General features: G+C 43.0%; 1 protein-coding gene across 1 annotated transcript in view; it reads left to right on the forward strand.

Annotated features, from left to right (window-relative positions):
* The window catches only part of DAPK2 (death associated protein kinase 2), a 66,185-nt gene extending 61,220 nt beyond the window's left edge, over positions 1–4,965 (forward strand). Inside the window, exons 8-10 of the mRNA XM_059714910.1 lie at positions 438–590; positions 2,163–2,208; positions 3,239–4,965. Of these exons, the coding sequence (XP_059570893.1) occupies positions 438–590; positions 2,163–2,208; positions 3,239–3,889 (850 nt within the window). The 3' untranslated portion in view covers positions 3,890–4,965. The remainder of the gene's footprint in view (positions 1–437; positions 591–2,162; positions 2,209–3,238) is intronic.
* The last annotated feature ends 22,268 nt before the right edge of the window (positions 4,966–27,233 follow it).

Below are 27,233 nucleotides of genomic sequence, written 5' to 3' on the forward strand. Positions count from 1 at the left end.
CAGGAGTTTTTCCACCCCAAAAAGACTGCACAGTGGCCATTGCACAGACTTCTTGCTGAGGTCCACTAGGGTCTTATTTCCCTGGTGGTGCATTCTCGTGTGTGTGTGTGTGTGTGTGTGTGCACGTGCAGATACTCTGCATCTGCACCTGCATTGACCATGTCAGTGCTGGGCAGCAGCAACCTGAATGGGAATGAAGGGTTGGGAAAGTCTGTCCGTTTGGGTTATGGATGCTGCCTTGGGGTTTATGCAGTGAGAGTCTGACCTGTAGCTAGGTATGCAGTTAGCCAAAATGGGGCCCATTGTTTCTCAAACGTTTTGTCTTCTCAGAGACGCATCCATACATCTTGGTAGTGTGATTTCACAGTCTCTAGTCACAGTACTGCTGATGTTTATTTTTCCACTGAATATATGGTTCTTCTTTGCCATCTACTTAGGCTGAGTGGTGCATCGCCTTTCCTTGGAGAAAATAAGCAGGAAACTCTTGCCAACATCACAGCTGTGAACTATGAATTTGATGAGGAATTTTTCAGTCACACCAGTGATCTGGCAAAAGACTTTATCCAGAAACTCCTGGTGAAAGATACACGGTAAGAGAAGATACAAAACAGTGTTTTGCCTTTTTGCCAGGCAAAACTGAACATGCCAGGCTGTTTACAGAGCTTTCTTTCCAGAACATGTCACCATCTCAGAGTGATGTGTTAGGCAAAACTATGTGGCCTGAGACGCTCTTCTTTCTTTTTCCCTGATGTTCCCATAGTAACAGCAACATGAGTATCTGGCTAATACATGCACAGACCAAGAGTTTAAAGCTAAAAGCATGTTTTGACCTCCTAATCGGTCTTGCAACTAAACTGCTGTTATCTCATGCAGCACAGACCCTGCTGAACTCTGCAGGGTGAAACTGGAAGCAAAGCAGAACTGCAGAAGATTTTTTCCATCTCCTTCTGCAGCTGCAAAGACATTATTTGAGAATGGAGCTATATTCTCTTCTGCCTCTTATGTCATCAACAGGATTATGCAAATCTTAATTCTTCCTCAGTCAAACCAGTGCAAAAATGGACCAAACAGAGGATAGAATGAGGCATCCAGAGTTTTCAATACTTGTGATAGATAATGTATCAGTTGAGCACCCTGACTTTTCAACCGTAGTTGAGCTTCCAGTGCTGGCAATCTGAATATCCCTGGGCTCTATTCCTGTAGTTCCACTCCTGTAGTAGGGGGAAGGTACCCTGCTTATGACTATAGGAAAATGCCTTGTTCTGAGTCCTTTAAATAATCACCTTGTAGGAGTGGGAAGGAGTCATCTGATTTTTCCTGAAAAATAGACTAGGGACCATTCTTCTGCAGAATGGTGTGGAATGGCAAGCAATCATGGTGCCCTGGGACCCCTAAAAATTCAGTAATGAGAAGGCAGTCATTGTGGCTTATAGGGAGAAGAGCAAGGAGGGAATGGGTCAGATACCTCTGCCAACATCTCTGTACATCATATCTCATCATATGCTGTAGCATGTTGGAGTGTGATAGGAATGTTTAGCATAGTTCTGACCGGTATCTTCTAAGAAAGACAGACCACCCTGTTGATATTTGTCTCATTGCCAACTGCAAGGGTAATGCCACATTTTTTGCCTGTTATTCCTGAGGGAGATAGTGTACTGTCAGCAGTGCTGCCGTGGGACAGGAGGAAGTTAGATTTCTTGATTAGAACTGAAGCATCCTTGCCAATATTGCTGCCTTCAGGAAGCACCAGCTCCAGGGGAGATTTAATAGCAAGAGCTCTAAAGACTTTTAGATGCAATTAATATGATATAAATTGATTCATAAAAAGTCAGACTGAGCTTGTATAGGAAGAATCCACTTTTTTAGGCATGTTAAATATTACAAAAGCAACAATGTTTTACCTCTTCTTCCAGAAGTGTAAGAGAGGTGAAAACTTTAATTGAGGAGAAAGAGAAAGTGAGTAGTGCTGGCAGTTTTGACTGGAAAGCTTGGTAAAATAGATACTAAGACATATACAAACCACCTGCCCTGAGGGAAAGTGTAGCCCTGAAAGTTGAGAGCGAGTCTTGGCACTGTTTGATGACCACTTTATAGATCTGAGGAACAAAATTAAGAAGGGCTAACATTCATGGTTTTTCTCATATAAGTTTGTTTGTTTGTAGGAAGCGACTCACAATTCAGGAAGCACTCTCTCATCCTTGGATAACGGTAAGATCAAATACAGTAACTGCCTATGTCTTCTTTTTTATAATTGATGTACAATAATTCAGGATAAGCTAGTACAGAATTTGTATGGGATTTTATATTTCCATTCTGAAGGCCTAAATAGCAAAAAAACTTGCCATGGGTGTGAGCTTTCAAAAATCAGTTTGAACCTCACAGTGACCTTTTAGCCTCTCCATGTCTCAATTTCACGCATTAATAAAAGCAATAATAATGCCTTGAGTCTACATGGCATGTTATGCAGAAGAACCAGGTGTCAAACACTTCAAGATCCTTGGCTGCAAGGCACACAACAGTGAAAATCTGTTCAGTCCTTTGCAAAACTTGGATTTCTTCAAGCCTTAATTTCAACATCTTTTATTACAATACATGGTGAAGGAGGCTAAAGTTTTGTTATTAATTGTTGAAATGCAAATTGATAAGCATACAGCATTCTGTATTAGAAAAAACTTATTATTTTCCAATATGCTATTTGCATGAGCACACAACATACATTTTGTGTAGTGTTTTCTAGAGTGGAGAATGTACCAAAATCAGTGTGAAAAAAATACCACTGCTGTAGTAAGCTAATACCTACCTTGATTTGCTTGGTACTTGGATTTGTGTGTGTGTTTTGTCCTAAGTACAGCTTGCATTTCTCTGATTGAAAGTAAATTTGGCTAATCATGGCATGACAAATGATGGTGTTTAAACTTCCATTTTTATTGTGGTGTACAAAACATGGAGTGGTGTGTTTTTCAGGATTATTTATTTTGTCACAAATATTAATGGTTTTAATTGCACAAAATTAGCAATAAAATAGCCCACAGTCCTCTTATTTATTTATCCTTATCATGTGGGAATGAATGTCACACCCCCTTTTTCACTTTTAATCAAATGCATGAAAGGGAATGTCTGGGAGCCTAACATCTTTCAGCACTGTGGAAATGCGGTTTGCATCCTTTGCTGTGTAGAATTTAAAGTAGTGCACTATCTTGTTAAAAAAAATCAGTAATACTGATTCTTCTGTCTGAAGACTCACCAGCTGAAGGTAGAGACAAAAGTCCAAGAAAACAAGAAGGCTGAGAATACACAGCTGAAAACAAAACGTTTGAAAGAATACACCATAAAGTGCCATTCAAGTATGCCACCAAACAACACCTACGTCAATTTTGAGCGCTTTGCCCATGTGGTAGAAGACATTTCTCTGATGGAACGTGGTTTTAGTACTCTAGCTGTGTCTCACGATTCTTTGCAGGAGGACATAGATGCATTGGTTTCCATTTATAATGAAAAAGAAGCTTGGTACAAAGAAGAAAATGAAAATGTGAGGCACAAGCTTTCCCAGCTTAAGTATGAATACCGTAAAATCGAATCTCTGAAGAGACATCTTCAGGATGATATCCAGACTATAGGTGCCAGTCTTGCAAGCGTCACTGGGAAATACATTGATCTACAGTCTCAATATGAGTCTCTGAGTCGGGAACTTTCTGAAGAACTCAGTTGGATCCAGGATTTAATGAGTAATTTTCAGCAGGAGAATGGAAATGAAGCATCTATGAATGGAAACTTTGGCTCTGTTTTTAACAAAGATATTAATGAATCACTAATGGAGCTTATAAACAGATCTTGCTGTGAAGAATTCCTTGCAGGATTGAATCTTGATGTTGCAGACTCAAGTCAATAATGGTGACTTGGGTTTCTAATGCAGAAAGGTCTCTGTTTTCCTGTCTGTCTTGTTATACAGCAGTAACAAAATCTGTTACCTCAGCAGAAAAACATTATGTAGGCATCAAAGCAAAATATTGTTGTGTTGCACAAACTTCTTCAGTGTTTTTAGTGGTGACATTCTTGTGACAAGTTTAGTTTCTGAACTCCTAGAGGAGTAGATATCACATTATTGCAAGGCTTGTTTGTCCCTGAAGCTATTTTGTTTTAACATTACCATGAAATGTTAAATATACCAGTCCTGAAGATTAATGGGTAATTTACATGAAATGCTTATTTACAGTTACTACATGCCTTAAAGCCTAAAAAAAAATCATGGTAACATCCTTGTTTGGATAAAGGAAATAGTCATGCAGAGCAGATAATTGAGAATACTTATGAAAGTTAATTCAGCCATATAAACTGGAGCAAGTGATGCAGTGATTTATCAGTTCGCACTGTGAAGATCTCCATGAAAATCAGTGCTGCTGAAGAAAAAGTACAAGTGATTATTTTTAGGCCAGTTATTCAGGGTAGAGCCAGTCCTTTATCATTCTAAGATGCTTATTTTTTACTTCTTTAAAGATCTAGTTCTCTTCATAAAATCAGGTGTGCCAAGTGTCATGTACCAAAGTAATTATTTTCAAAAGCAAGAATTGAGAATTTGTAATAAAATGATTGGGTAATTGTGTGTGTGTGTATGTATGTATATGTGTATATGTATATGTATATGTGTATATATATATAATGCCATGCAAATATTAGAGTCTAATGATGATGATCAGGCAGTGTCAATAGAGACCCCCTTTCATTCCACAAAAAGGAAGATCCAGCAAGTAGGCAAATCATTGGCTCCCTTGTGGGACTTGATACTGCTGGTGGTGTTGGAAAGGCTGTTTTTGAAATGTATTACAAAGTAAAGGAAAAAAGGCAGTCTGAAATGGAATCCTGGACTGTATTTCTGTGGTTCAAAGGAGAAGTGAATTGCATAGCCTGTATTTATGTGTAAAATGTAATCACATTTTGGACACAATAAATTGTCCTTTATTCAGGGTGCTATCTTCTGTGATGGTGAAATTTTATGATTGGAGAGAGGTAAAGCAACTTTACAGGGCCCAGTTCTCTAGCTGGTTTATGGCCCCTTTGTGTCATTGTGTTATGCAGCAAAGGGTCTGTATTTTAGCTGCAAAAATTCAGTGAAGAACTTCTGTGGGGGCATCTTTGCTGCAGCTGCTCCCTGTGCATGTTTCTCCTTCCTCCACTTCTGATAGAGGGAGGAAGCATAATGGACTTTCTTTCACCATGGCATCCTCTACTAGCATAGGTTTCGTTTATAAGTGGTGCAATTTAGAGTTGCTTGGAAGCTTGGGTGGCCCAAAGAATCTGAGTGTTAACCTGACACCCCTGAAACACTGTTTTAGTGCAGAAATCGACCTCTGGTGTTTCATGAACTGGTAAGAACTGCAAAGCATCTGAAAACACCTTCTGGATGGCTAGGTCTGTGATGTATCTGATAGAAGTCTCTTGGGGCCAGGACCATAAATGTTTACATTGCCTATTACAGGCAGTTTGATGCTAGTTAGGCTCTTGAGCACTGCACCAGTACCAACAGCAACAACATAATCAAGCAAAAACATCCCCCTTCATGGGCAGTCAGGTTCTGAAAGAAGAATTAAATGTTGATGACAGACCAGTGCTGCTGCTTTTAAGTAGCCAGTTTGGAAATGGCAGCCATTGCTTTCACTTACAGGGCAAAAGTCCATATCCCTTTTTTTTCATAACCACTTAGTGCAAGGGCTTGTTTTTCTATGTCATCTGTATTTCACCAACAAGCTCTAACTGCTATAGTTCACTGCTTTCTAATGTACTAGTAACGACACCAGTAGTAGTATTTCCCACCCACCAGATACTGAGTAGAGTGGAATCTAACATGGCTGACTGGCAGCTAAATTACTTACGAAGCTTGATGAAAACTTTTTAAGTTGTGTTGCTTTTAAAGGAAATATTATCCATTTAAATTATTATAATTCTTGTAAAAAGAAACCATTTTTCCATAGTAGTGTTGTTTCTGAACCGGATGTTCCAGTTCCCACTTACTTTTCACCTACTGTGCAATTTACTTTGAACACACTGCATACATAATGAAAGTAGAATTGCCTGTTTCTCCTTTATTTGGGATATAATAGTCCTATAGTTGAGACCTGACTGGACCTTTGATGGGACCTCTTGGGGGCTGAAACAGCAGCTTGCTTTAAAAATCCTAAATAGATACAAACTACGTTCCAGAGACCATTCACAGGACTAGATGGTTCATTGGTTTGATCTGGGAGAACAATTCCTAGTTCCCTGCAATGGATGTTCAATCTGATTCACCGTAGATTGTGTGGCATGCCTTATGCACTCAGTTTATAGCATTTGCTGTAAGGTTAGGAGGAATGACTTTAAAACACCTGCACGTTTCTTTCCAAGGGAGCAGGGATTAGTGCTAGGCCTTGGGTAAATTTTGTCACCATACCTAGGCTATGCTTACAAAATGTCTGAGTCAGACTGGGGAATTATGGGCTACAATGTCATCAATGTGCTGACAACAGCCCTCAGTCTCCTTTTCAGCAGGTCCCAATGGAACTGTTTTCTTATTCTCTCAGAGAAAGGGAATGGATGAAAACCAGCTGGCTAATACTCAAACCTGATAAGAATAAGGTTATACAGGTCAGCTGAAGGAAATACTTTGAAGACTTGGCAAAGTCAAAAGCCGTTTCATAGACATTAGGGCTAGAAGGGACCTCGTAAGATCATTGGGTCCATCCCCCTGCCCAAGGGACAGGAAGTCAGCTAGGGTCAAAGGATCCCAGCAAGATGAGCGTCCAAATGTTTCTTAAAATTGTCCAGAGTAGGTGCTTGCAACACCTCTGGGGGGCATCTGTTCCAGGCCTCGGAGGCTCAAACAGTAAAGAAGTTTTTCCTTGTGTCCAGCCTAAAACAGTCTTGCAGGAGTTTGTGACCATTGGACCTTGTCATCCCTTGGGGTGCTCTGGTGAACAGGCATTCCCCCAGATCCTGATGCACACCTCTTATGTTCTTATAGGCTGTCACCAGGTCACCCCTGAGCCTGCACCTTCTATTGAAACTGTCCTGCCAGTCTCACTCTGGTTTTTCCTCATTCTGTTCAACTTTCCATATTTTTGGCATTTTAGGTAGAGTCAAGCACAGTATTTTTAATGCACTGTATCTGGCCCTGATATGAAGCCTGAATTAGTGATAATTGTCTAACTCCTTTGCTCCTACTTGCATGGTCAGTATTCCCATCCTTAGCTTTAACTTAACTCAGTGTATAAGTAACCAAAACAGAGGCAGGCATATGTATATATGTATATCCGGTGGGTAAGCTTCACAATAAATATGCCATCTTTTGTCTTCCAGCCTGTGGACAAGTGTCAGGCCATGGTGCGGCGCGAGTCTGTTGTTAACTTAGAGAACTTCAAGAGACAATATGCCAGAAGGCGATGGAAGGTACAGCAGCAGAACTTTAATACTGATGATGCAATGCTTGCTCACCTAAGGGATTCTGGGGCAGGGTGCTTGAAAAACTATATTCAATATATTCATATTTCTGTATTGCAAATGTCACTTAAATCTTTTTGTACCCCTTCATAGCTTTCTTACAGTATTGTGTCACTGTGCAATCATTTATCTCGTTCCTTGACAAGAAGGGTCCAGCTATTACAGGAAGAAAGTCTGGTAAGTACATTAAAAGAAAAGGTTTCAAAGGGTTGGGGAAAGGAAACATAAGGTCCAATGAGCACCCAAATTGCTGTGGCTCTGAGTGGAAGTCAGGCCATTAAATTTTCCTCTCCTTATGTACCAGAGCCACTGCTCCAATGGTGCTATGTGGAGCAGAACTGTGGTGCAGTGGTTCTACAAACTCCGAATCCACTGGCCAGAATTTTTATATGGGGTGCAGTATAGAAGTTGCAGTAGGTGATGGCCACCATAGTGAAGGGCATATTATTCACTGAGTATTAATCTCCCTTAAGGAAAGAACAAGTATTTTGGAGAGCGTGTGCAGGCAGGTAAAAGAGGGAATACATGTCACATGGACCAAGTAGAAAATCATTTCCATTTTTGTTTGTTATTTTATTAAAATCAGTTGAGTACTAAGGGCAAAAGGAGGCTAAAATTTTACTTCAACATAAAAAGTATTATTTCATGGGAAGCTAAATCAGTTCTTATGTGTCTGGAATATGAAGCCATTATAAACTTAAAAGGGTCTTACCTAAAGTAGAAAACTCCTCGTGTTCAACAGCTTTTCTAGGTCTTTAGTATCTGAAGGATAGAAGATAGCCAAAATGTACCTGATGTGTAAAGAAGCTTAGTAATGGTTCTTGTAGTTCTTCTATTTTTCCCACAGATGATACATTTTAAAAGAATGGGTATTTATGATCATATATTGGAGCTCTGTGTCTTATTCAGTGATCTGAAACACTATGGCCTCTTTACTTCAGAGAAATTGTGAAAGCGACCATGAGGAGGATCTTTCACAAAGAAGAGTCACTCATCTGAGGAGAAGTAGCATCTCTTAGTGGATCTAGAATTCCACAATAGAGAGACACTGGGGAAAAATCACCTTGGCTTAAAAAATGCACTCCAACATGGCAGAACCTGCCTCATGGTCTCATTCATGGATGTTGAATTGCTCACTTTTCAAACTGCATGAGCATCTGGATAATATTCAATGTTCACTGAGACTTTACACCACTGGGGATTCCAGAGTCCTGGAGAATTGCAGAAAAGAAGCAATATTGGATACTATTATTTATAAAATGTTTCTGATTAGAATTTGCTTTATGATATCATCTGTACTGAGGACACTGTATTTTTACTAACACTCCTTTATGTGTAGCTTGAGTCACATTCTGAATCAGGGATAAGAATGTGTTCATTACAGCAAAAAAAATCCGTCTTTCTGGCAGTGAAACTGTTTTGAATCTCAAGCCAACTTTAAAAAATAAGCTTGTATTTGTTAATGACATATTTGGTGGCAAATTTCTAATGGGCATTGTTAGCTGTATACAGTTATACCTCCAACACCACTCTCATGTGAGGGGGAAATCTTTTTTTTTAATTTTGTTACCAAATGTGCGTGCCTTGATGGTATGGAAAAGGCAGAAAGGAGCCCTTTGTTTTTATGCTCAACATGTCAATGGTCCTGCTCTGCCAGTTATCCTTGGGTTAGTTAGTCAGCTCCCAGGTTAAACTGTTGTAAACTTTAGGGATCATCTGCAATTTTTTTAGAAATTAGTACTTTTATGCTGATCCATCTTCCTTCAAATTGGCCAGCTGCATTACTTTAAGTAGGACAGTTTCTAAGACAACATAGTTGAATTACTGCAAAAAAATGGGTATAATCTAGCCCTTTGTGTTGGGGTTGATGGTAGCTTAAAATTGTAAATCAGACTCAGAAGAAGCAACAGTGGATTTTACAGGGAGACACTGGATTTTGCCTGATATGTACAGCTTTGTATCAGTAATTCTGAGGCTGGTATTTTTCCAAGCATTGTGAATTTGTATTGAAACACAGCGGCAGGTAAATTTTGTCTGGCTTCAGATTTCATCACGAACATCCTGGAAAGAAACAAAATCAAGGGTTATTTATAGATTTGTATCCTCTCCAACATAGAGATAGAAACATGCACAGCACATGCAGCAGGGAGAGGTACCTTATATCAAAGGGAGAGGAGTTAGCTCACAAATGACAAGGAAATAGAGAAGAAGGTATGTGGGAAGAGAGACAAAAGCAAGGAAACAAAGTAATCAATGAAGAGCAATGGCTAAAAGTAACAGGAAGGAAGCATAAATAGAAGAACTGGGGAGGTAGGAAAAGACTGGAGAAGAGACAGGAGTACAGAGGCCTGCTGATTATGGAGAAAAAGGATACAAAGAGAAGAGCTATTTCCCTCAAATGTAAGGCTGCATTCTAAAACTGCTCCTTTAAGCGAGGCACTTTCCCATGTCAGTGCTGCTGTGGATTATGGTAAAGCCTGTAAGGCCTTGTCTTTACTAAGCTACCCAGGTATATGCCAATATCTAGGAAGGCCTCTCAGGCTAATCGCCTGAAATTCTTCTTGATAATATACTGTGGTTTTCTTTCCATTCTCAGACTTGGTGATATCTTCATAGTTTCTTTTCTTCTTTCCCCTCTCAGAATGTTATATCTTTAGTTTTCTTAGACATCTTATCCAAAAACTAATTTTTAGCAGTTGGAGTGCTTGCCTCCCAAAGGTGATGGTAGGATAATAATGAAGTAAATGTTATTGCTTGGAGCTTAGCAGGCTATTATACGTGACAAAGCTAAACCAGCATTTGGGTAGCAGGATCTGCTCCCAGATGTTCTGCTGACAGAATGCTGGAAAAACCTGAGGCAGATAGCTGGAAATGTGGGCACAACTCTTGTTTAGAATGTTTATTGTAAAATACAAGGTTGACTACCTTAATTGTTTTCAAAATTATCTTCATTCTGCCTTGTTTTAAGGCTCTAAGCCTTTGTTGGGGAGGGCAGAATATAAATTAAATAAATGAATACATACATACATACATAACCCAAACAAATTAGTGCATAATCTTATTTAAAAATGAGATCAGTTCCCTTTCATAGCCAGAAAAAAGTGCTGCAGCATTGTCCGAACACCAATCTGGCCTTTCACTGAGAATTGGGTTTGGCTTGCTCATCAGGTTTATTTTGTGGAGAGAACACTTCTGTATGCACATTTTATCAGTGATTGATGAGTCAGCCAAGTACGCAGCAGAGCAAAGTTGTTACCTGTTTTCTGCTTTTTTTCCTCTTTACAGTTTTTGCCAATCTATATCTTCCAAATAAATGTAAATTAGAATGTGATTAGTTTATTTCAATTGCTATAAATTTGGTTGTGATGGTCCAGGAAAAATGTGAGGCAAGGATTTTTGTGGGTGATATCTTATATTGGACCAAATGTACATCCTGCAGATGTTTCCTTAGCCTGACAAAGAGTATTTATACCCAAAAGCTTGCTAAGAAGAATTTTTCTAACTATTTGAGTTGGTCTAATAAAAGATATCAGATTTACCCAAAGAACCTTGTCTCCCTCCCAACTAAATATTAGATCCAATAAAAGATATCACCCACAAAAATTCTTGTCTCTATGAATTTGTATTTGTTTCAGTGGGCAGGAAATCTATTATTTTGTGTTTACTTTTTGAAAAGGGGCATTTCCTGGACATGAGCCACTCAACCATATGTATTTAAAATGATCCCTTCCTGTTTGTACAGTGGATATGCATTATATTTAATTGTTCTCATATTATAAAATCCTCAGTTATACCGTTTTTCTATCAAGACATCCTAAACTGCTAAACACTGTCCCTTTCTTCAGTGTGTTCATATCACATGGATATTGTCAATTGTATTTTATGCAAATCAACTGACTATTCAGGACACAAGGAACACCCCAGGGAATTATGCGTAGAAAAATTCAAAATTATGCATTGAGTCCCAGGGGCTGTACATGGCAGCATGGAGCCCTGGCCTTGCTTGGCATACTGGTGTGCGCCTTCATAGATTCATAGATGTTAGGGTTGGAAGGGACCTCAATAGATCATCGAGTCCGATCCCCTGCATAAGCAGGAAAGAGTGCTGGGTCTAGATGACCCCAGCTAGATACTCATCTGACCTCCTCTTGAAGACCCCCAGGGTAGGGGAGAGCACCACCTCCCTTGGGAGCCCATTCCAGACCTTGGCCACTCGAACTGTGAAGAAATTCTTCCTAATGTCCAATCTAAATCTGCTCTCTGCTAGCTTGTGGCCATTGTTTCTTGTAACCCCCGGGGGCGCCTTGGTGAATAAATACTCACCAATTCCCTTCTCTGCCCCAGTAATGAACTTATAGGCTGCCACAAGGTCGCCTCTCAACCTTCTCTTGTGGAGGCTGAAAAGGTCCAATTTCTCTAGTCTCTCGTCGTAGGGCTTGGTCTGCAGGCCCTTAACCATACGAGTGGCCCTTCTCTGGACCCTCTCCAGGTTATCTGCATCCTTCTTGAAGTGTGGCGCCCAGAATTGCACGCAGTACTCCAACTGCGGTCTGACCAGCACCCGATAGAGGGGAAGTATCACCTCCTTGGACCTATTTGTCATGCATCTGCTGATGCACGATAAAGTGCCATTGGCTTTTTTGATGGCTTCGTCACACTGCCGACTCATGTTCATCTTGGAGTCCACTAGAACTCCAAGATCCCTTTCCACCTCTGTGCCACCCAGCAGGTCATTCCCTAGGCTGTAGGTGTGCTGGACATTTTTTCCTCCCTAGATGCAGCACTTTGCATTTCTCCTTGTTGAACTGCATTCTGTTGGTTTCTGCCCACTTGTCCAACCTGTCCAGGTCTGCCTGCAGCTGCCTTCAGACCAGACTGAAGGGCTGGCTCCGTGCCAGCATGTGGGGTTCAGAGTACTGCAGGCGGGAACTGTGTACAATCGGGCCAGGCAGGCTCCATGCCTCAACATGGGGCTTCCAGCACTCCAGCGGGAAACTGCATATGGAGGCATGGAATCACAAGCCATTGAGCTGGGCAGGAAGTGCTGGAAGCCCCATGTAGAGGCCCAGAGCCGACTGGTGGCATGCGTCTCCTGGCTGCAGTGCTGTGAGCTCCACGTGCTAGCATGGAGCCAGCCTGGTCTGGGTTGAAGGTGTGTACCAGTGGGCCAGCTGAGCCAGCTCCATGTTGCCATGTGCAGCCGCCAGAACTTGGCTAGAACCGTGTGCCACTGGGGGGCTCTACCTGCCACAGCCATGAGTGCCCCAAGGGCCTGCTGTTGCTGCTGCCGCTGCTGGCAGCAAGGACTATGCACCATGGTGGGGGAGAACATGTGATAGCGGGGCTCACACCCACCCACAAACCCCACCCACAAGCCCCATACCCACCCCAGCTCCTGCAGGCAGGAGCTCCCCTCCCCTCGCCAGCTGTCCAGTCACTTGTCACCACGCTTGGTGCCTCCTCATGGGGCTCCCAGCTGAAGTGCTGGGAGCCCTGAGGAGGTGGAGGCACAGAGCCCACCCTTGTTAAATTATGCAGTTATGCACAGTCATACATTTTATGCTCAAAATTACACAGGCATGTCATTGCATAATTCCTTGGGGTGTAACAAGGGGGCTATAATTTCACTTCAAAACAAATGGTACAATTTCAATATTAAAACTTGATTTTGAAGAATTCGATTGAGGATTTCTGCCACTGTCCCCAAGATGTTTAGTGTGTTTTTTGTAATGGACCCCATTCGATTCATTTTATCAGTTGTTTCTAATGATATTGCAATGTATAATTATATTAATATTATTGTGATTTTCTTTTTTCATATCTTAAATTATAAATTTTCCATTTGCTTATCCAGTGTCCATATATTTCATAAGCTAGCAGAGAACAATTTTTATCTATCTGTTTTTATGTATTTTTAATTGTATTAATTGTGTATACTTAAAATTGGAATAAACAAGTGAGTTAGGAAGGAAGGAAGTAAACAAGTAAGGAAGAAAATTCCACATAAAACAATTTTCCTTTTCTTATAAGATATATTCAGAAAGAAAACAAGATAAATATGTATATTTGAGAAATCTCTGGCTCCTCAATTTGTCTACCAAGTTCTGATTCAGATTTCTATTTTCCTTTCCCCATGCACTGGCACTTGTATTTGCCTGAATACATCAGCTGTGTCATGAGAAATTGAGCTGTGTCTGGGTCTTGAATTTTTTTAGGCAAATACAGGAGTTTCTGCTTCAGTTTGAAGTCTGAAAACTGCAGGTGCAGAACTCTCCTGAAAATTATGTAACATTCTTTACTGTAGTATCAAACACTCAAACGCACCTATGGGGAGCTGAATGCCCTTAATTTCAATTGCAGTCAGTGTGACTTTTGCAGGATTTGACTGTAACCAACTGATCAGTTAAGGACTTGAGCACTTGCTCATACATGTAGCTAGAGGCTTACTCAGGAATAAAATGCCTCTACTCTCCTTTTCTTGTTGCTTTCTCTGCAAATGTAGCTGATATCATTTATGGCAGTAAGTGCCAAGGAACTATGGGTATTGCAGGCAGCAATCACATCAAACAAAACTGTTGCCTGAACTTATCCAAATAACAAAAAATACCCTTCTTTATTGCCTTGGTTTTAATGCAGACTTTAATCCGCAATTTGTTAGTGGGTTTTATTTCTACCTGTATGCATAGAAATTTTTCAGTCTACACCAATTTATGTCATTTGGGTGAGATTCACCACTGCAAAAAAGCCAGTACAAGGCATAGGCTGAACTGAATTAAGTGCTATCCAGATGACTTGTGTTGCAATGTCCTTGAGCTTGTACATGGAATTAATTTCACTGTCAGTGATTTCAGAATCTTAAAGACACTTGTCATGTACAACAGCTTTGAGGGTCATCTTCAAACTGTCCTAATGTAACTCAGTGTAAGAGTTGCCTATTATAGAACTTGCTCTTTTGGGGAAAAGACATATTTTTCCATATACCTGATGCATAGTGTCTGGCAGAGAGGAGCCAATAATCTGTATAAAGCCTAAATAAATATTTGCATTATAAAGAAGTTGAGAGAGGATGGATACTGTATTGTTGGCACATCAGTACTGTTTTAATTGGCATTTTTAACCTCTGTACCTCTTTTAAGAGAAATACTCAGGTTTTTATTGAGTGCTTGGAAGCAGCATAAACTCTATCAGAAACCAAGAAATAAATTTCTCATCTTTATTTGCTAATAAAATTTTGCAAAGTTTTAATGTACATACTTTCTTTGTGTCACTGTTTCCCATATGAATACGTATGAGCAGAGAAAGGACAGCATAGTGAGCAAGGTGCCTGCCTTTGTGACTCTGGAAACCTAGCTTTGATTCCCTGCTCTGCCATAGACATCCTCTATGACCCTGGGCAAGTCTCATAGCCCCAGTCTCAAGTGTAAATGGAGATAACAGCATTTCCACACCTCTCAAGAGAGTTGTGAAGATAAATCGAGCATGGTAGTGAGGGCCATAGAAGTACTGAAGAAAGGTAGAATTTAAGAAGTGTTATTCAAGATTGCTGGAAATGTGATCAGATGCTCTTATTTTTCAGTAGGTCAACTGCGTATGTAAGACTGGTTAATGCTGGATGGGGCTGTTTGCTGGAGTTATGGTACTTTTTGCAAGCCTAGGGCAGTTTTTTTTTATTCAGCAAAGAAATGGAGCTAGCCCTAAGGGCCAGAGAAGCAGTTGTTACTTGGAGAGCTATGGTGTCTAACAGCTAGGAAACCAGTGACAAGCAGCATCAATGCAGAAAGAGGATGAACCATTAGCTTGTCAGACCTGAGACATGGTAAGAAAAGCAAGAGAGATATGGCTGTCGGCAGGCTTGAAGGAGTGGGCTGATCCAGGGTGCCATTCAGGCTGGACTGTAATGGAAAGAATTGCTGCAGCAGGCAGAAGAAGCCTTCAGAGTGCAACTGTCTAGAAGTACAGTGTAGAGGAGGTGAAATCACAACCCATGTGAGCCACTGCCTACAAGAGTTCATTCAGTGTTTGCTTGGCTGGAACACATTTCACTTTATTGCCACATGTGCTACTTACCTATAAATGTTGCATCTGAGAACTGGAGTTTGGTGGTAAGCCAGTCAAGAAGCTGCTTGGGGGAAGTGTGGGGACCTCAGGCACTGGAAGATGCATGCTGAAGCAGAAGTGCATTGGAGACTGCAGTAAAAGAGGTACAGCTATTTTTTTCTTCTGAGTCTGAGGAATCAAGGGTTTTATAAACAGCCTTCCAGCCAGGCAGGACTGGGCACAACCCTGCCCTCAGAGGCACTAAGAGTCATGATGCAAGGCAGGTATTTTCACAGGCATTGTGTGTACCTCCAGTGTGCACCTAGCTCTTGCCACCCTTAAGGGAGCAAGAGTGAAGTTGAGATCCAGCACTGAAATGTGGGATATCAGGTGAACTCTTTATATATTCTCTAATATATTTTTCATTGTGTTCTTTGAGTAACTCTAACAGCTTTATAGTTACTATTGTTGTTAGTAGTTCTTAGCACCCTCACATTGATTCTGTCTTCACTAAGTGATTTTTCATAGACGTTATTGGTGTTCACATTTGGATGTGGGTCAGGAAAATACTTAAGCATATGTATGCAAGAGAGACTTGCAATTATATATTTCAATATTTGTACTTTCTACTTGCTTTCACAACCCACATCAGTTTCCATGACAACTTTCCATGGAAAACATGCTGTTTCCACTGATCCCATCAGTACTGGCATGGAGTCCTAAGAATTATACATGTTTCCATTGTACTCAGGTGTGCACACTGTTCCTGTCCCCATTCTTTTCAGGAATGTGAAGCATCAGATTTATGAAATTACAAACACCAGAAAAAGTCTCACCTCAATAGTTTCAATTGTTTTCCTTCAGAACAGTTCTTACAACTCATAGTTTGTTCATATCTCTCTAGTTGTGGTGGTGTATGTATGTAATTGTGTTCATTTAGTCAAAGGCTCAGGGATATGTCAGTCAGTCAATGTGTGCATAATTGCCGAGCCATGCAATAGCATCCTTGGTGGCCATGTGCAATTCCTGCAGTCTGCCACTGAACTTAGTCAGCCGGCAGTCATTGACAATATGCAACATGGTGTGTGTTTTGCCACAGCTACAGTCTGGGTTGTCATGAAGACCCCAATGGTGGAGATTGGCTGCACACAGACCTTGCTCTGTCTGGAGCCTATTCAGCAAGGCCCACTGATGGCATGGCAGGTTGAAGCCAGGTGGCAGACTGTAGGATCTGTGATAAGGAACTTATTTGGTGGTAATGTCAACCTCCATTTGGGTCTCTGCCATGTGGTTCCAGTTCAACAGTTTGAATCATAGAGGATGTCATGATAGTAGATGTGCAGCAGGTGGATTTAAAAGGTTGTCACACAGCAGCAGGGGTATGTCTACACTGCTAGTTAGGCTCAGCTATATGGCCATGCTCAAGTCCAAACCTGCCAACCATCTGCAGTGTTTTGTCCTGCTCTCTGTCCCAGAGGCAGGCCAGCCCCCACCTGCTGAATGCCAGTGTCAGAGGTGGAGTTGCCACCTCCCAGTCCATCCTTCCCTGCAGTGTGTTCAGAATTCTCCTGGGTGCCACAGGCCTGCCTGGAGCCAGGAGTCCTCCAGCAGCAATCCCATAACTCCTTGTTCTTGACTTATAGGCAGTAGAAAGAAGAAATGGGGTAAGAAGGCCTTTAAGTAGAGCCAGGGTCAGAAGGAAAGGTGAGTAGTGATGAACTGATTCCTAGAAGGGCTTCATTTGCAAAACAAAAAACATAATGTTAGAAGGCTTTGGTGCAGACCTCAAGGTATGATTTGAGCAGGGAGGGAATGGCTCACGTGGCTCAAGCTGGCTGAACACAGCCCTACATATTAGCCCTGCATAGGCCCTGAGTTACCTCAGGAAATGTTATGCATGTATCTATAAATCATGTTATAAAGCACTGGAATGAATTGAGCTGTATTGTTATTAACATAAGGAAAAATATATGAAAGCTATAAAATACATGACACTTCTAATACAAGTTGAAAAAGGACAAGAAATTCTACATAAAAACTACTCTCAACTCCATCATTCACAAGATATAAGGAAAAGTACAAAGGATAGAATGCCTGTTTCCATAGACAACACGTAAGTGTTGACAGTGGGGAGGCACAACTCTGCGCTGCTGCTGCTGCTGCTGCCACTGCCCCTGCTGCTGCCAGGCGCTGGCTCTGGCTAGGCTGCAGCCCTTTACCCCACTGTCAGTGCAGAAGTAATGTTGCCACTGCCCCCTGGCTCCAGTCAGTCTGCAACTCTGTACCCCACTGTCAGCACAGAAATCTGGGAGGGTGTATGCCCCCCACACACATGTTGTCTATGCCTGTCTCAGTGCTGAGTTAGTCACTTACCAGTTTCTGTCATTGGTTTTACACGCTGAAGAAAAGGCTAACTTGTCAGACCTCTGCCATGAGGTAAGTTACATTTAGTTTTAAAATTGAATGATGTGGAGTGATAAATTATAGAAAGTTTAAAAAGAAAACCAGGGGAAAAACATAATACTCTTTGTCATATACAGAACTGCCTTTCTCGTATAGCTGAAACCAGACTATTTGGAAAGGGGCCTTTCAGTCCAGCACAAGACTATAAAGACCTAGAACCAGTAGTATAACTAGGGGTGAGTGAAAGGGGTGCCAGAATCATCCCTCAGCCCTACAGGACTGCTCATGCAGCAGCAGCAGCCAGTGCATGCATGGCGGTGGCAGTAGTCACTCAGAATCAAGGATGATGTCTATCAGCCTTGATGAGTCCTCAGGTGACTGAGGAGCCTGATTCCGGGTACACACATTCTTTGGCAATGGGGCATGTTGTTGTGCAAGACAGTGCGATTTGCAGCCCCAGGTTGGTCTCCTTTTCCTTCCTCCGTTGCCACCGTTCCACCTCAGTATCGAGTCATTGGGCTTCGAAGTGATATGTGCCTTGATGGACCAGGTGGCACCACACCAAATGGTCAGCAGCTTGCTCCCCCCAGCCGTTGGTGTCAATGCCTCCATGCTTGAGGCTGACTTTGAGTGTCTCTTTGTACCATTTCCTTTGGCCGCCCTTTGAGCACTGGCCAATGGAGAGCTGGGAAAAAATAATCTGGCAAGGGAGGCAGTTCTTGGACATCTGGATGCAGTGGCCCATCCGTCAGAGTTGATTTCCCAAGAGCAAGGCTTTGATGCTGATGAACACAGCTTCATGGACGATGCTTGCACTGGTCTGGTGGTCCTCCCTGATCCCTAGGATTCAACACAAGCACTGTTGGTGAAAGCTCTTGAGCGTTTTAATGTGGCGTTGGTAGACGGTCCAGGTTTCACTGCAGTAGAGGAGGGTGGTTAGCATAACAGTCTTGTAAGCCAGGACCTTCATCGACTTCTGGTCTCTACTTTCAAAGACACGTTGTTGCAGCTTGAAGAAGGCGGCACTGGTGCAGCTGACCTGGTGCTGGACTTCATCAATGGTAGCCCATTGAGAGAGGTGGCTGCCGAGATACGGAAAGTGCTCCACGTACTCTAGAGCCTCCCCATCTACGTAGATAGTGTGAGGGATGTTCAGCTGGCCTGGGGAGGGTTGGTGAAGAACCTTCATTGTGGTCATGTTCAAGGACAGGCCAAGTCTCTTATATGAAGCATTGAAGAGATCTAAGGTCACTTAGATGTGCAGGCACAGGCAGCCCCACGCGGGCTGTGAGTGGCTGCAGTGCGGGGCTCCAGCCACAGGACGAGTATGGGGCCACTTTTCCCATGCCCAGCACCAGCTTGTAACCCACCCCTGCTGCCAGCCTGGGCCCCACATGGCTCCAGGGTTGCCTGTCGGGACTGCACCGGGACGGTAGAAGCTGTGGCCCCCACGCTTACCACACTGGGCTGTGTTTGCTGCTGCCCGCCCAGAGCTTGCGTGCTGGGCAGCCCAGAGGTGGCAGTGGCAGCCTCACCACAGCCTACCATGGCGCAAGCTCCAAGCCTCACCACAGCCTACCATGGTGCAAGCGTGGCGGCAGCAGCAGCAAATGCTGCCCAGTGTGGCAAGCAGGGGCACCATAGTTGCTGCTGCTGCAATGCAGTCCCAACAGGCAAGCCCAGAGCTGGTGTGGGGCTGGGTTACAAGCTGGTGCTTAGTGTGGGGGGAAGAGTAGCCCCTCTCCCACCCCGTGGCCATTGCCCCGTGCTGCAGCCACTCGCAGCCCACGTGGGGTGGCCTGTGCTTGCTCAGGACAGCTCTGCTCAGGCTGCAAGTGGCTGCAGCAGGGAGCGCCGGCCGCAGGGCAGAGGAGGGGCTGCTTTTGCCCATGCTCTGCACCAGCTCCTTCCCTGCCCTTCCCTCCTCCCCCCTTACCTGAGCTTCCTGCGCCAGGACAGCCATGTGGTCCCAAGCCAGAAGCCCCTGCTGGAGCTTCCAGCTGGGGGTGGGGTGGGGCTGGGCAGGCCCTGCTGTTGCAGGAACCTGCTGGGGCTTCCCCTGTGTCAGACTGCCCCTGGTTCCTGTCATTTTTGACAGGAATCAAGGACAGATACGTTTTAATTTTCAAAATTTTTTTAGGGGCCCCGCGGGCCGGAAAGAATGGGCTCATGGGCCGGATCCAGCCTACGGGCCATATTTTGCCCACCTCTGCCCTACCAGGAGCATGAGCTCCAGATGGCATTGCTCTGGGTTATTGGAACATGCAAGCCTCTACACCACAACAAGGTGATGATCCTCGGAGAGGGAGCAACACCCTGTTGCTTAAGAGCAAAAGCCAGGGTGGGCAGAGTATGTGGCAGCGCAGCTAGGGACCGTTCTGGAGTTCCCAGCATGGGAAAGACTCCTGCCCCCACCTCCCACTCCTGGAACAAACTACAGTTTCAAATGAGCTGCATTCCATGTATTATATAGTATCTGTTTTATAATGCCAGATATGATATAGGGACAAATGCTTTGCTGACGTAAACTGCTGTAGCATTACTTAAGTCAGCAGAACTCTATCTAGTCTCATCAGCTGAAGACGTGTCTATGGTATAGACAAGGTCAAACTCTGTCCCTGGGCTGAAGGCCACTGAAATCAATGGAAAAGAGTCCCCCTTATTTGGAGGGTTTGGATTAGGGTCTACAGACCTATTGAGATCCAGAATGCTGTCCTAAATTATCTCCTTTGTGCTGAATTTCTAATCTTCCAAGAGACCGTATCTCTGAGCCAGTCAATTTGACACGCATGGGATTAGAAGAGAGAACTTTATACAGCATATCATTCACTGTATTCTAGCTATCTAAGTAAAATCAGTATAATCTGTATTATGAATAGAGTTATCTGCTTCTAGTAATGGGAATCATTTGATCATTTCCAGGGATAAATTGAATAAACTGACTTAAATCTCTATTTCTGCTCTCACTGTAATATTTAAAGAGGCCAAATGGTTCTGCTATTTCAAAATATACTGCCTGCAGTTAATTTTCTTCTGCAATTGAATTGTTTCATTGTAGGTTAGTGCATCACTTCCCAGGATGTGCTTCTTATTGGCAGTTTGTCACCTTAATTAAAATTAATTACAATTCTGTGGGAACAGGAAATCAGTCACACATGCTGCACCATAAGTAACTGAGCTCTCATCTTTGCTTATAAAGAGTTTTTCTTTCAAAGATCTGCTTTGAAGAATATGGCAGGAGCTTGTGCTTGTGTGGATAGGTGACATGTTACAACACGCTGGATTGAACTTCATTAGATTAAGATATACACTGTATCAAGATGGTTTAAGGAGATCTTGAACCCCTAGCTTTTAGCTGAAGACCAAGCTAGTAACAAGTTCCATCAGTGTCTCTTTCTTGTTTCTCTGTCTGTCTTTAGCAAAATTACAAAGCTGGACAATCCTTTTTTATATACTAATGAAACCATCACAAATGCACGCCAACAGCTTTGAACCTTAACACCTCCTGAAGCTAGTTTTTCTCTAAGCATTACAAAGGAGTTTTTATGTTATTTCAAATGTAGGAAACATACTTCAATTATATAGGCTGCTGTATATAATAGCATAAGCAGCATTATAGGAGACTGAAAAATGTCTGTGTGTTTGTAGAAGTAGCATCTTTAGGTATTTCAAAAAACAGAAAAAAGACACTGGTGCAATTTTAAATAGGATAAAAAGTGTTTTATAAAAATTATTCTGAAGTTGAGTTGTGGAAGGCGAAAAATTGAAAGGCAGGGAGGAAATTCCACTTACTTTAATGTAGTTTTTGTGGCCTGTGGTGCTTCAGTCTTGACTTCCTTCTGCAAGAGTCCACAAAGCAGATTTGTCTGGGTAGAATATCCTGAGAACTATTTTGACTTAGTGAGCTATGTTAAAAGGTCCTTTCACAAAAATTTCAATCCAAGCAGACATCCTCAAGAACATAGTCTCCAAACTGACATGCATTTTATCTTCTTGTATCAGTTATTAAAGTCCTGTCTATATATTTTTATTTTTCCTCCAAAACAACCATTCAAATGCTCTTTAAAAAAAGTAATGTTCTTTAAAAAAATGCTCTTTAAAAAATTCCACACCAGCAACTATATAGCTGCTAATTTTCCAGCAAGTTACTGAACTTTTTGTTTTAGAAATAGTTCCAAGTTTCTGCTGGATTATTAGAAAGTCAAGCTAGATTTTTTTTTAAATGATGAAGAAAATGCTATCAATCCTTCTTAATATCGTTTCTTTTAGTGATCTTTACATAGGAAAGTGATGTGGATAAACTGTTCAACTAGGTCCCACTTTTCAGAAGTTCAGAGAAAATATAAAAGTCACATTTACAAAAAGAGACCTGAAGTAGATGCTGTCTGTTCCAGCACTGGATATTACACTTAACCTGCGTGTAGAATGGCCTGTAACTGGGTTCCTGGAAGTAAAATGTGCTACTAATTAACAGCTGAGGTTAGACTGAGAGCAAACTGCACCACATATGGTCTGAGAACATGTAACAGAGAACAGGGCATAGGCAGCAGCCAGGCAGCCTACACCTGGCTGTAATCCCAATCAAGGACTGATGCCTAATTGGGGAACAGGGTCCAGCTAGAGTATGTAAGGGCTGGGTCCCTGAACTGCAGGGCAGCAGTCTGCTGCCAAGAGCCGGAGGGTCAACACTGGCTGAACTGCTACTCAGCACCACTTGGAGCTAAGGGCTGGGGTCATGGAGAGGCAGAGGCCTCATGGTCCTGGGCATGACCTGAAATTGCACCTTGCCGGGGAAGGGTGGCCTGGTGGAGCTACCTGTGGTGGGATAGCTCCCCAGAAATGCCAAGCCAGTTACCTCCCTGGTGAGAGGTGAGTAGGGGTGCCTGACAACTCCATCCCCCACATCCCTGGTGGGTTGTGACCTGAGACGGGAGCCCAAGCTCACTGTGAGCACTGAGGCAGAGCCCAGGTTGGTGGAGGGACCAGTGCCCAGTATTGCAGGAGAGTCTGGGCATATTATGGTGTTAGGCTTCAGGGGGGACAGGGCTTGGAACCCTAGTCTCATTGTGAGGGGCTTGGAGCCCAATGAGAGGGCCTGGGGCCCAGCGATGTAGAGTGTGGGTGATGCCCAGGGATGGGGTAGGGCTTGGAGCCCAGGGGCGGGGCTTGGAGCCGGGAGAGGCTTGTGGCCAGGGGACGGGGCTGGGAGCCCAGTACATGTAGAGATTCTGATGAGGCTGGGTGTTAGGCCATAATGATGATGAGGCCAGGTGTTAGGCCAAGAAACATCTGCAAGGCATGGGACACATCAAGGGGAGGTCGGAGCATATACAGAGGCTCTTGTCATAAGGGCAGGTAAAGGGCAGCCTCCTGCCTGATTAACATCTGACAATCAGGAACATCAAGGCATGGCAGACAAGACAGACAGGTGGCTAGCCTGGAAACAAGTGGGCAGGCCTACATTGAGATAGGCCCTGGGAGGCCTGCTTGTTACAGAAGGTCATTATCCCGCTGCTATAATCCAGTGTATTACAGGGTTTAACAAATGAGACTCATTATTGCAAAAATAATCTATATTTAAAAAAGAGAAGTAAAAGGGCCTTTTAGTTTCTTTTGGCAGTTTTAAGTTGAAAGAAAGGGAACTGAACATGACAGAAATACCAAAGCTATGACAGCTCATGGGGGCTGGATTGTGATCTGGTTCACTTAAAATGCAGTTAGGTTTTAAGGTAATAGCTAGATTGTGCTGTTGTGCTTCTCACTGCATCATCCTCTCTGGAATCCTGTCATGCTTCCATTTTTTCAGTCAGTTACAGTACTCCTTGTAATTAAAGATGAATTAAACCTCCCATGATTTGAGGACTCTGCCTGCATCAGCTGTTGCCATTGCTCACATCTAGGGGGCTATCCACTCCATGACAACCAGAGCTGGAGATCATGCAGAAACTCCTGCAGACACAGTCAGGCTGATTTTCAAAGAAAGAGAGCCAGAACATGCTGTGTGTGTGGTTTGTTGTTTTTTGGGGGGTTTTGGGGGGGGGGGGGTTGTTTTTGTTTTGTTTTGTTTTTTTGGGGGTGGGGTCTCTTCTGCAGATGGCATTTGGCCATTAACAAAAAAAGAAAAAAAAAAAAAGGAAGTTTGTTCCTGAGGCTGAGTTCTGGTGGTGGCTGCTTGCTGTGATAAGCAAAGTTCTTCACATGTGTTTTTTAAGGTTTATTATATAAACATGAAGCACTGCCTTTGACTTACATGGGGTACATTTTGGGAGTCTGATTAGGAATTTTCTGTGTTGCTTTTGTACAAGATCACAGCAAGATTTAGAAACAAGACTTTTAGACCTAAAGACAAAATACCCCATAATGGATGTAAAGAAATTTTCAGCATCTCTTCCTTCCCCTTGATTTGCAGTAAAAGAGCCTAGCCTCAAGGTTAGATATCGGGAGAAATGGATCTATCATGTAAAACATGCTAGCACACAAATGCCAAACATAATCCTGCAGTGAGATGGTGATGGAGGCCAGGAATTCTTTCTCTTCCTGCAGCATGTTGTTAGCCAGATCTAGGGCAGAACAATTATGCTGATTGATAAAACTCTTACCTAGCCAGGCTGTGTACACTAATACGCTGACCAAAACAGCTTTGGCTGCCAAGGATATTTTGTCTGGTTGCCCAGGGAAGACTGACCCTGGGGGAGTCTCTCTGGCTCTGAAAGAAGAGATTAGGGCAGAAATAGGCACTTGTTTTTCCCTTCCTTTAAGTGCCTGGCCAAGACTCCCTGGTATTTACCTCTCCAGCTGGTGCATGTGAGGCTGTCCCTGGCTATCCTGGAAATTTCTTCAGGAAACTAGATCCCAGAAAAAAGTAACTGATACAAACTTTAACTTGGATAAGAAACAGATGATGGTGTAAGAAGGAACCAGTCCTTCAATAAATCAGTAAGATTTCCTTGCCTAATCTTTCCTCCTGACAGCCCCACAAAGTTTCCCAGTATAGTTATATCTTCACAAGAGTTTAAAAAACAAAAGTTGTTAGCCCATTCTCATGTATGTCCCCTAGTTAGTAATAAATAAAACCTAACAGGACTTTCCTGGGAAGCCGATAAAGCACTTGGTCTCACTGACTGGTAAATCAATCTGATGCCTTTTCACTTCACTGCTCAGTTAATACGGATGGTACAAGCTCATGTAAATAAGACTCGTATGACAACACTGGTAATGCTATATAGTATACCTAATATTGGGAATCAGCAGCACTGCTCTGGGTAGGTTTGTCAATACATCCAGTCTCAGAAATGCTTTTCCTATTGTATTTGTGTCTTAATGTCTCCATTTCAAAGCTCTGATAAAGCAAATGAAATCAGTTTGGTAATTAACCTGTAAATGTCAGTCTTAATTTTTTCAGATTCAAATGTAACTTGTGGCTCTTTGGCCAGGATTTAAATTTTTATTGAAAGAGAAAAACATCTGATGAGATTTGCCTACAGACAATGAACAAAGTCATTTTATGTAAAATGGTCTCTCTCAATAAGTGAAATGTCAATGTTTTGCTGATTCCACTTTGAAGATTCTGAGGTTCAATCGATAGGTGAATGTTGGTCAGCTAACATGACTGATATGCCTTTGATATTCCTCACACTGCACATACTTTCCTAACTGGTTGGAAAAGGTTTGTTTGGTTTTGCTGATAATTACAGATAATGCTGGAACTGGCAGCATAGTACTATTCATGAGGCAAGCTGACGTTAACAGTGAGTACTGCTGAATCAATGACCTAGTTTTGTGATGCAATTTTTTCAACATCTAGTCTGATCAAAGTGCATTGCATTTGTCCCCTATATTACTACTAACTTATAAGAATAAATTGTTTTCTGTAAGCTGCTATATTTTACATGCTGACTATGAGTACTTGGACACACATGAGAGAGAATCAGGCTCTCCGTATTTATGTAGACATTTAACTCAATGGTGTATAAGCCTGCAGGCTAGATCCTCTGCTGCCACATTTCAGGACCTGTAGGGAGCCCTGTGGGCCAGATGATGTGGCCTTGTAGACTAGATTGTGCCAGCATGCAGGGTAGCTCCATGGCCAAATTTGAGCATGTGGCCACATCCAGTGCACAGGGCCAGGCCAACACACAGAATTGCACCCGTAGACTGACCCCACACGACAACCCAACATGGGATCAGGTGTGTAGACCAACCTTGTACCACTCATCTGGCTTTCACTGGCACCACTGATTTAATGTGTGCGAAGTGGATACAAATGCTACCATGTTAGAATTTGTTACATGTGCCGGTATTAGTGGGGACCTACTTAATTTGTGGTTTCGCAGATTTCGTGTAAACTGAGATTGCCCATGAAATCTGCAAAATCACCAAAAAAAATTAAAGAATTAAAATGCTGGCTCCCCTGTGGAAATCAGTGGATCTCACTGCCAGGAGGGGAAGGTGCCAGCTGGCAGGGTCGCACAAAAAGCAGCAGCCAAGATGGTGGCTGGCCCCTTGTCCCTCTTCCCCCCGCTGGGGCCTCTTAACCAGTCAGCACCAAGGGGTGAGGCAGCACGAAGGGTAGCCAGCAATTAATATGGCAGCCACCCCTTCGTCCCTCCTACCCCACCTTACCCCGGGCCTCTGCCAATCAGTACCAAGGGGCAGGGGCAGGGCTGCCACAAAATGCCTGCAAAATCATCTCTGCACACTGCAAGTCAGTCTCACCTCCATCCTTGGGTCAGTCTCACCTCCATCCTTGGGTCAGTCTCACCTCCATCCTTGGTAAAGTCTTTGAAAAAATTATCAAGGCTCACATTCGTGAGAGCCCGGCAGGGCAAATTATGCTGAGGGGAAACCAGCACGGGTTTGTGGCGGGCAGATCGTGCCTGACCAATCTAGTCTCTTTCTATGACCAGGTTACGAAATGCCTGGACACAAGAGGAGGGGTGGATGTTGTATACTTAGACTTCAGGAAGGCCTTTGATACGGTATCCCACCCCATACTGGTGAACAAGCTAAGAGGCTGTGATGTGGATGACTGCACAGTCCGGTGGGTGGCGAATTGGCTAGAGGGTCGCACCCAAAGAGTCGTGGTGGATGGGTCGGTCTCGACCTGGAAGGGTGTGGGCAGTGGGGTCCTGCAGGGCTCGGTCCTTGGACCGATACTCTTTAATGTCTTCATCAGCGACTTGGATGAGGGAGTCAAATGTACTCTGTCCAAGTTTGCAGATGACACAAAGCTATGGGGAGAAGTGGACACGCCGGAGGGCAGGGAACAGCTGCAGGCAGACCTGGATAGGTTGGACAAGTGGGCAGAAAACAACAGGATGCAG

The sequence above is a fragment of the Alligator mississippiensis genome, chromosome 11, assembly GCF_030867095.1.
Source record: "Alligator mississippiensis isolate rAllMis1 chromosome 11, rAllMis1, whole genome shotgun sequence".
Taxonomy (NCBI): Eukaryota; Metazoa; Chordata; order Crocodylia; family Alligatoridae; genus Alligator; species Alligator mississippiensis.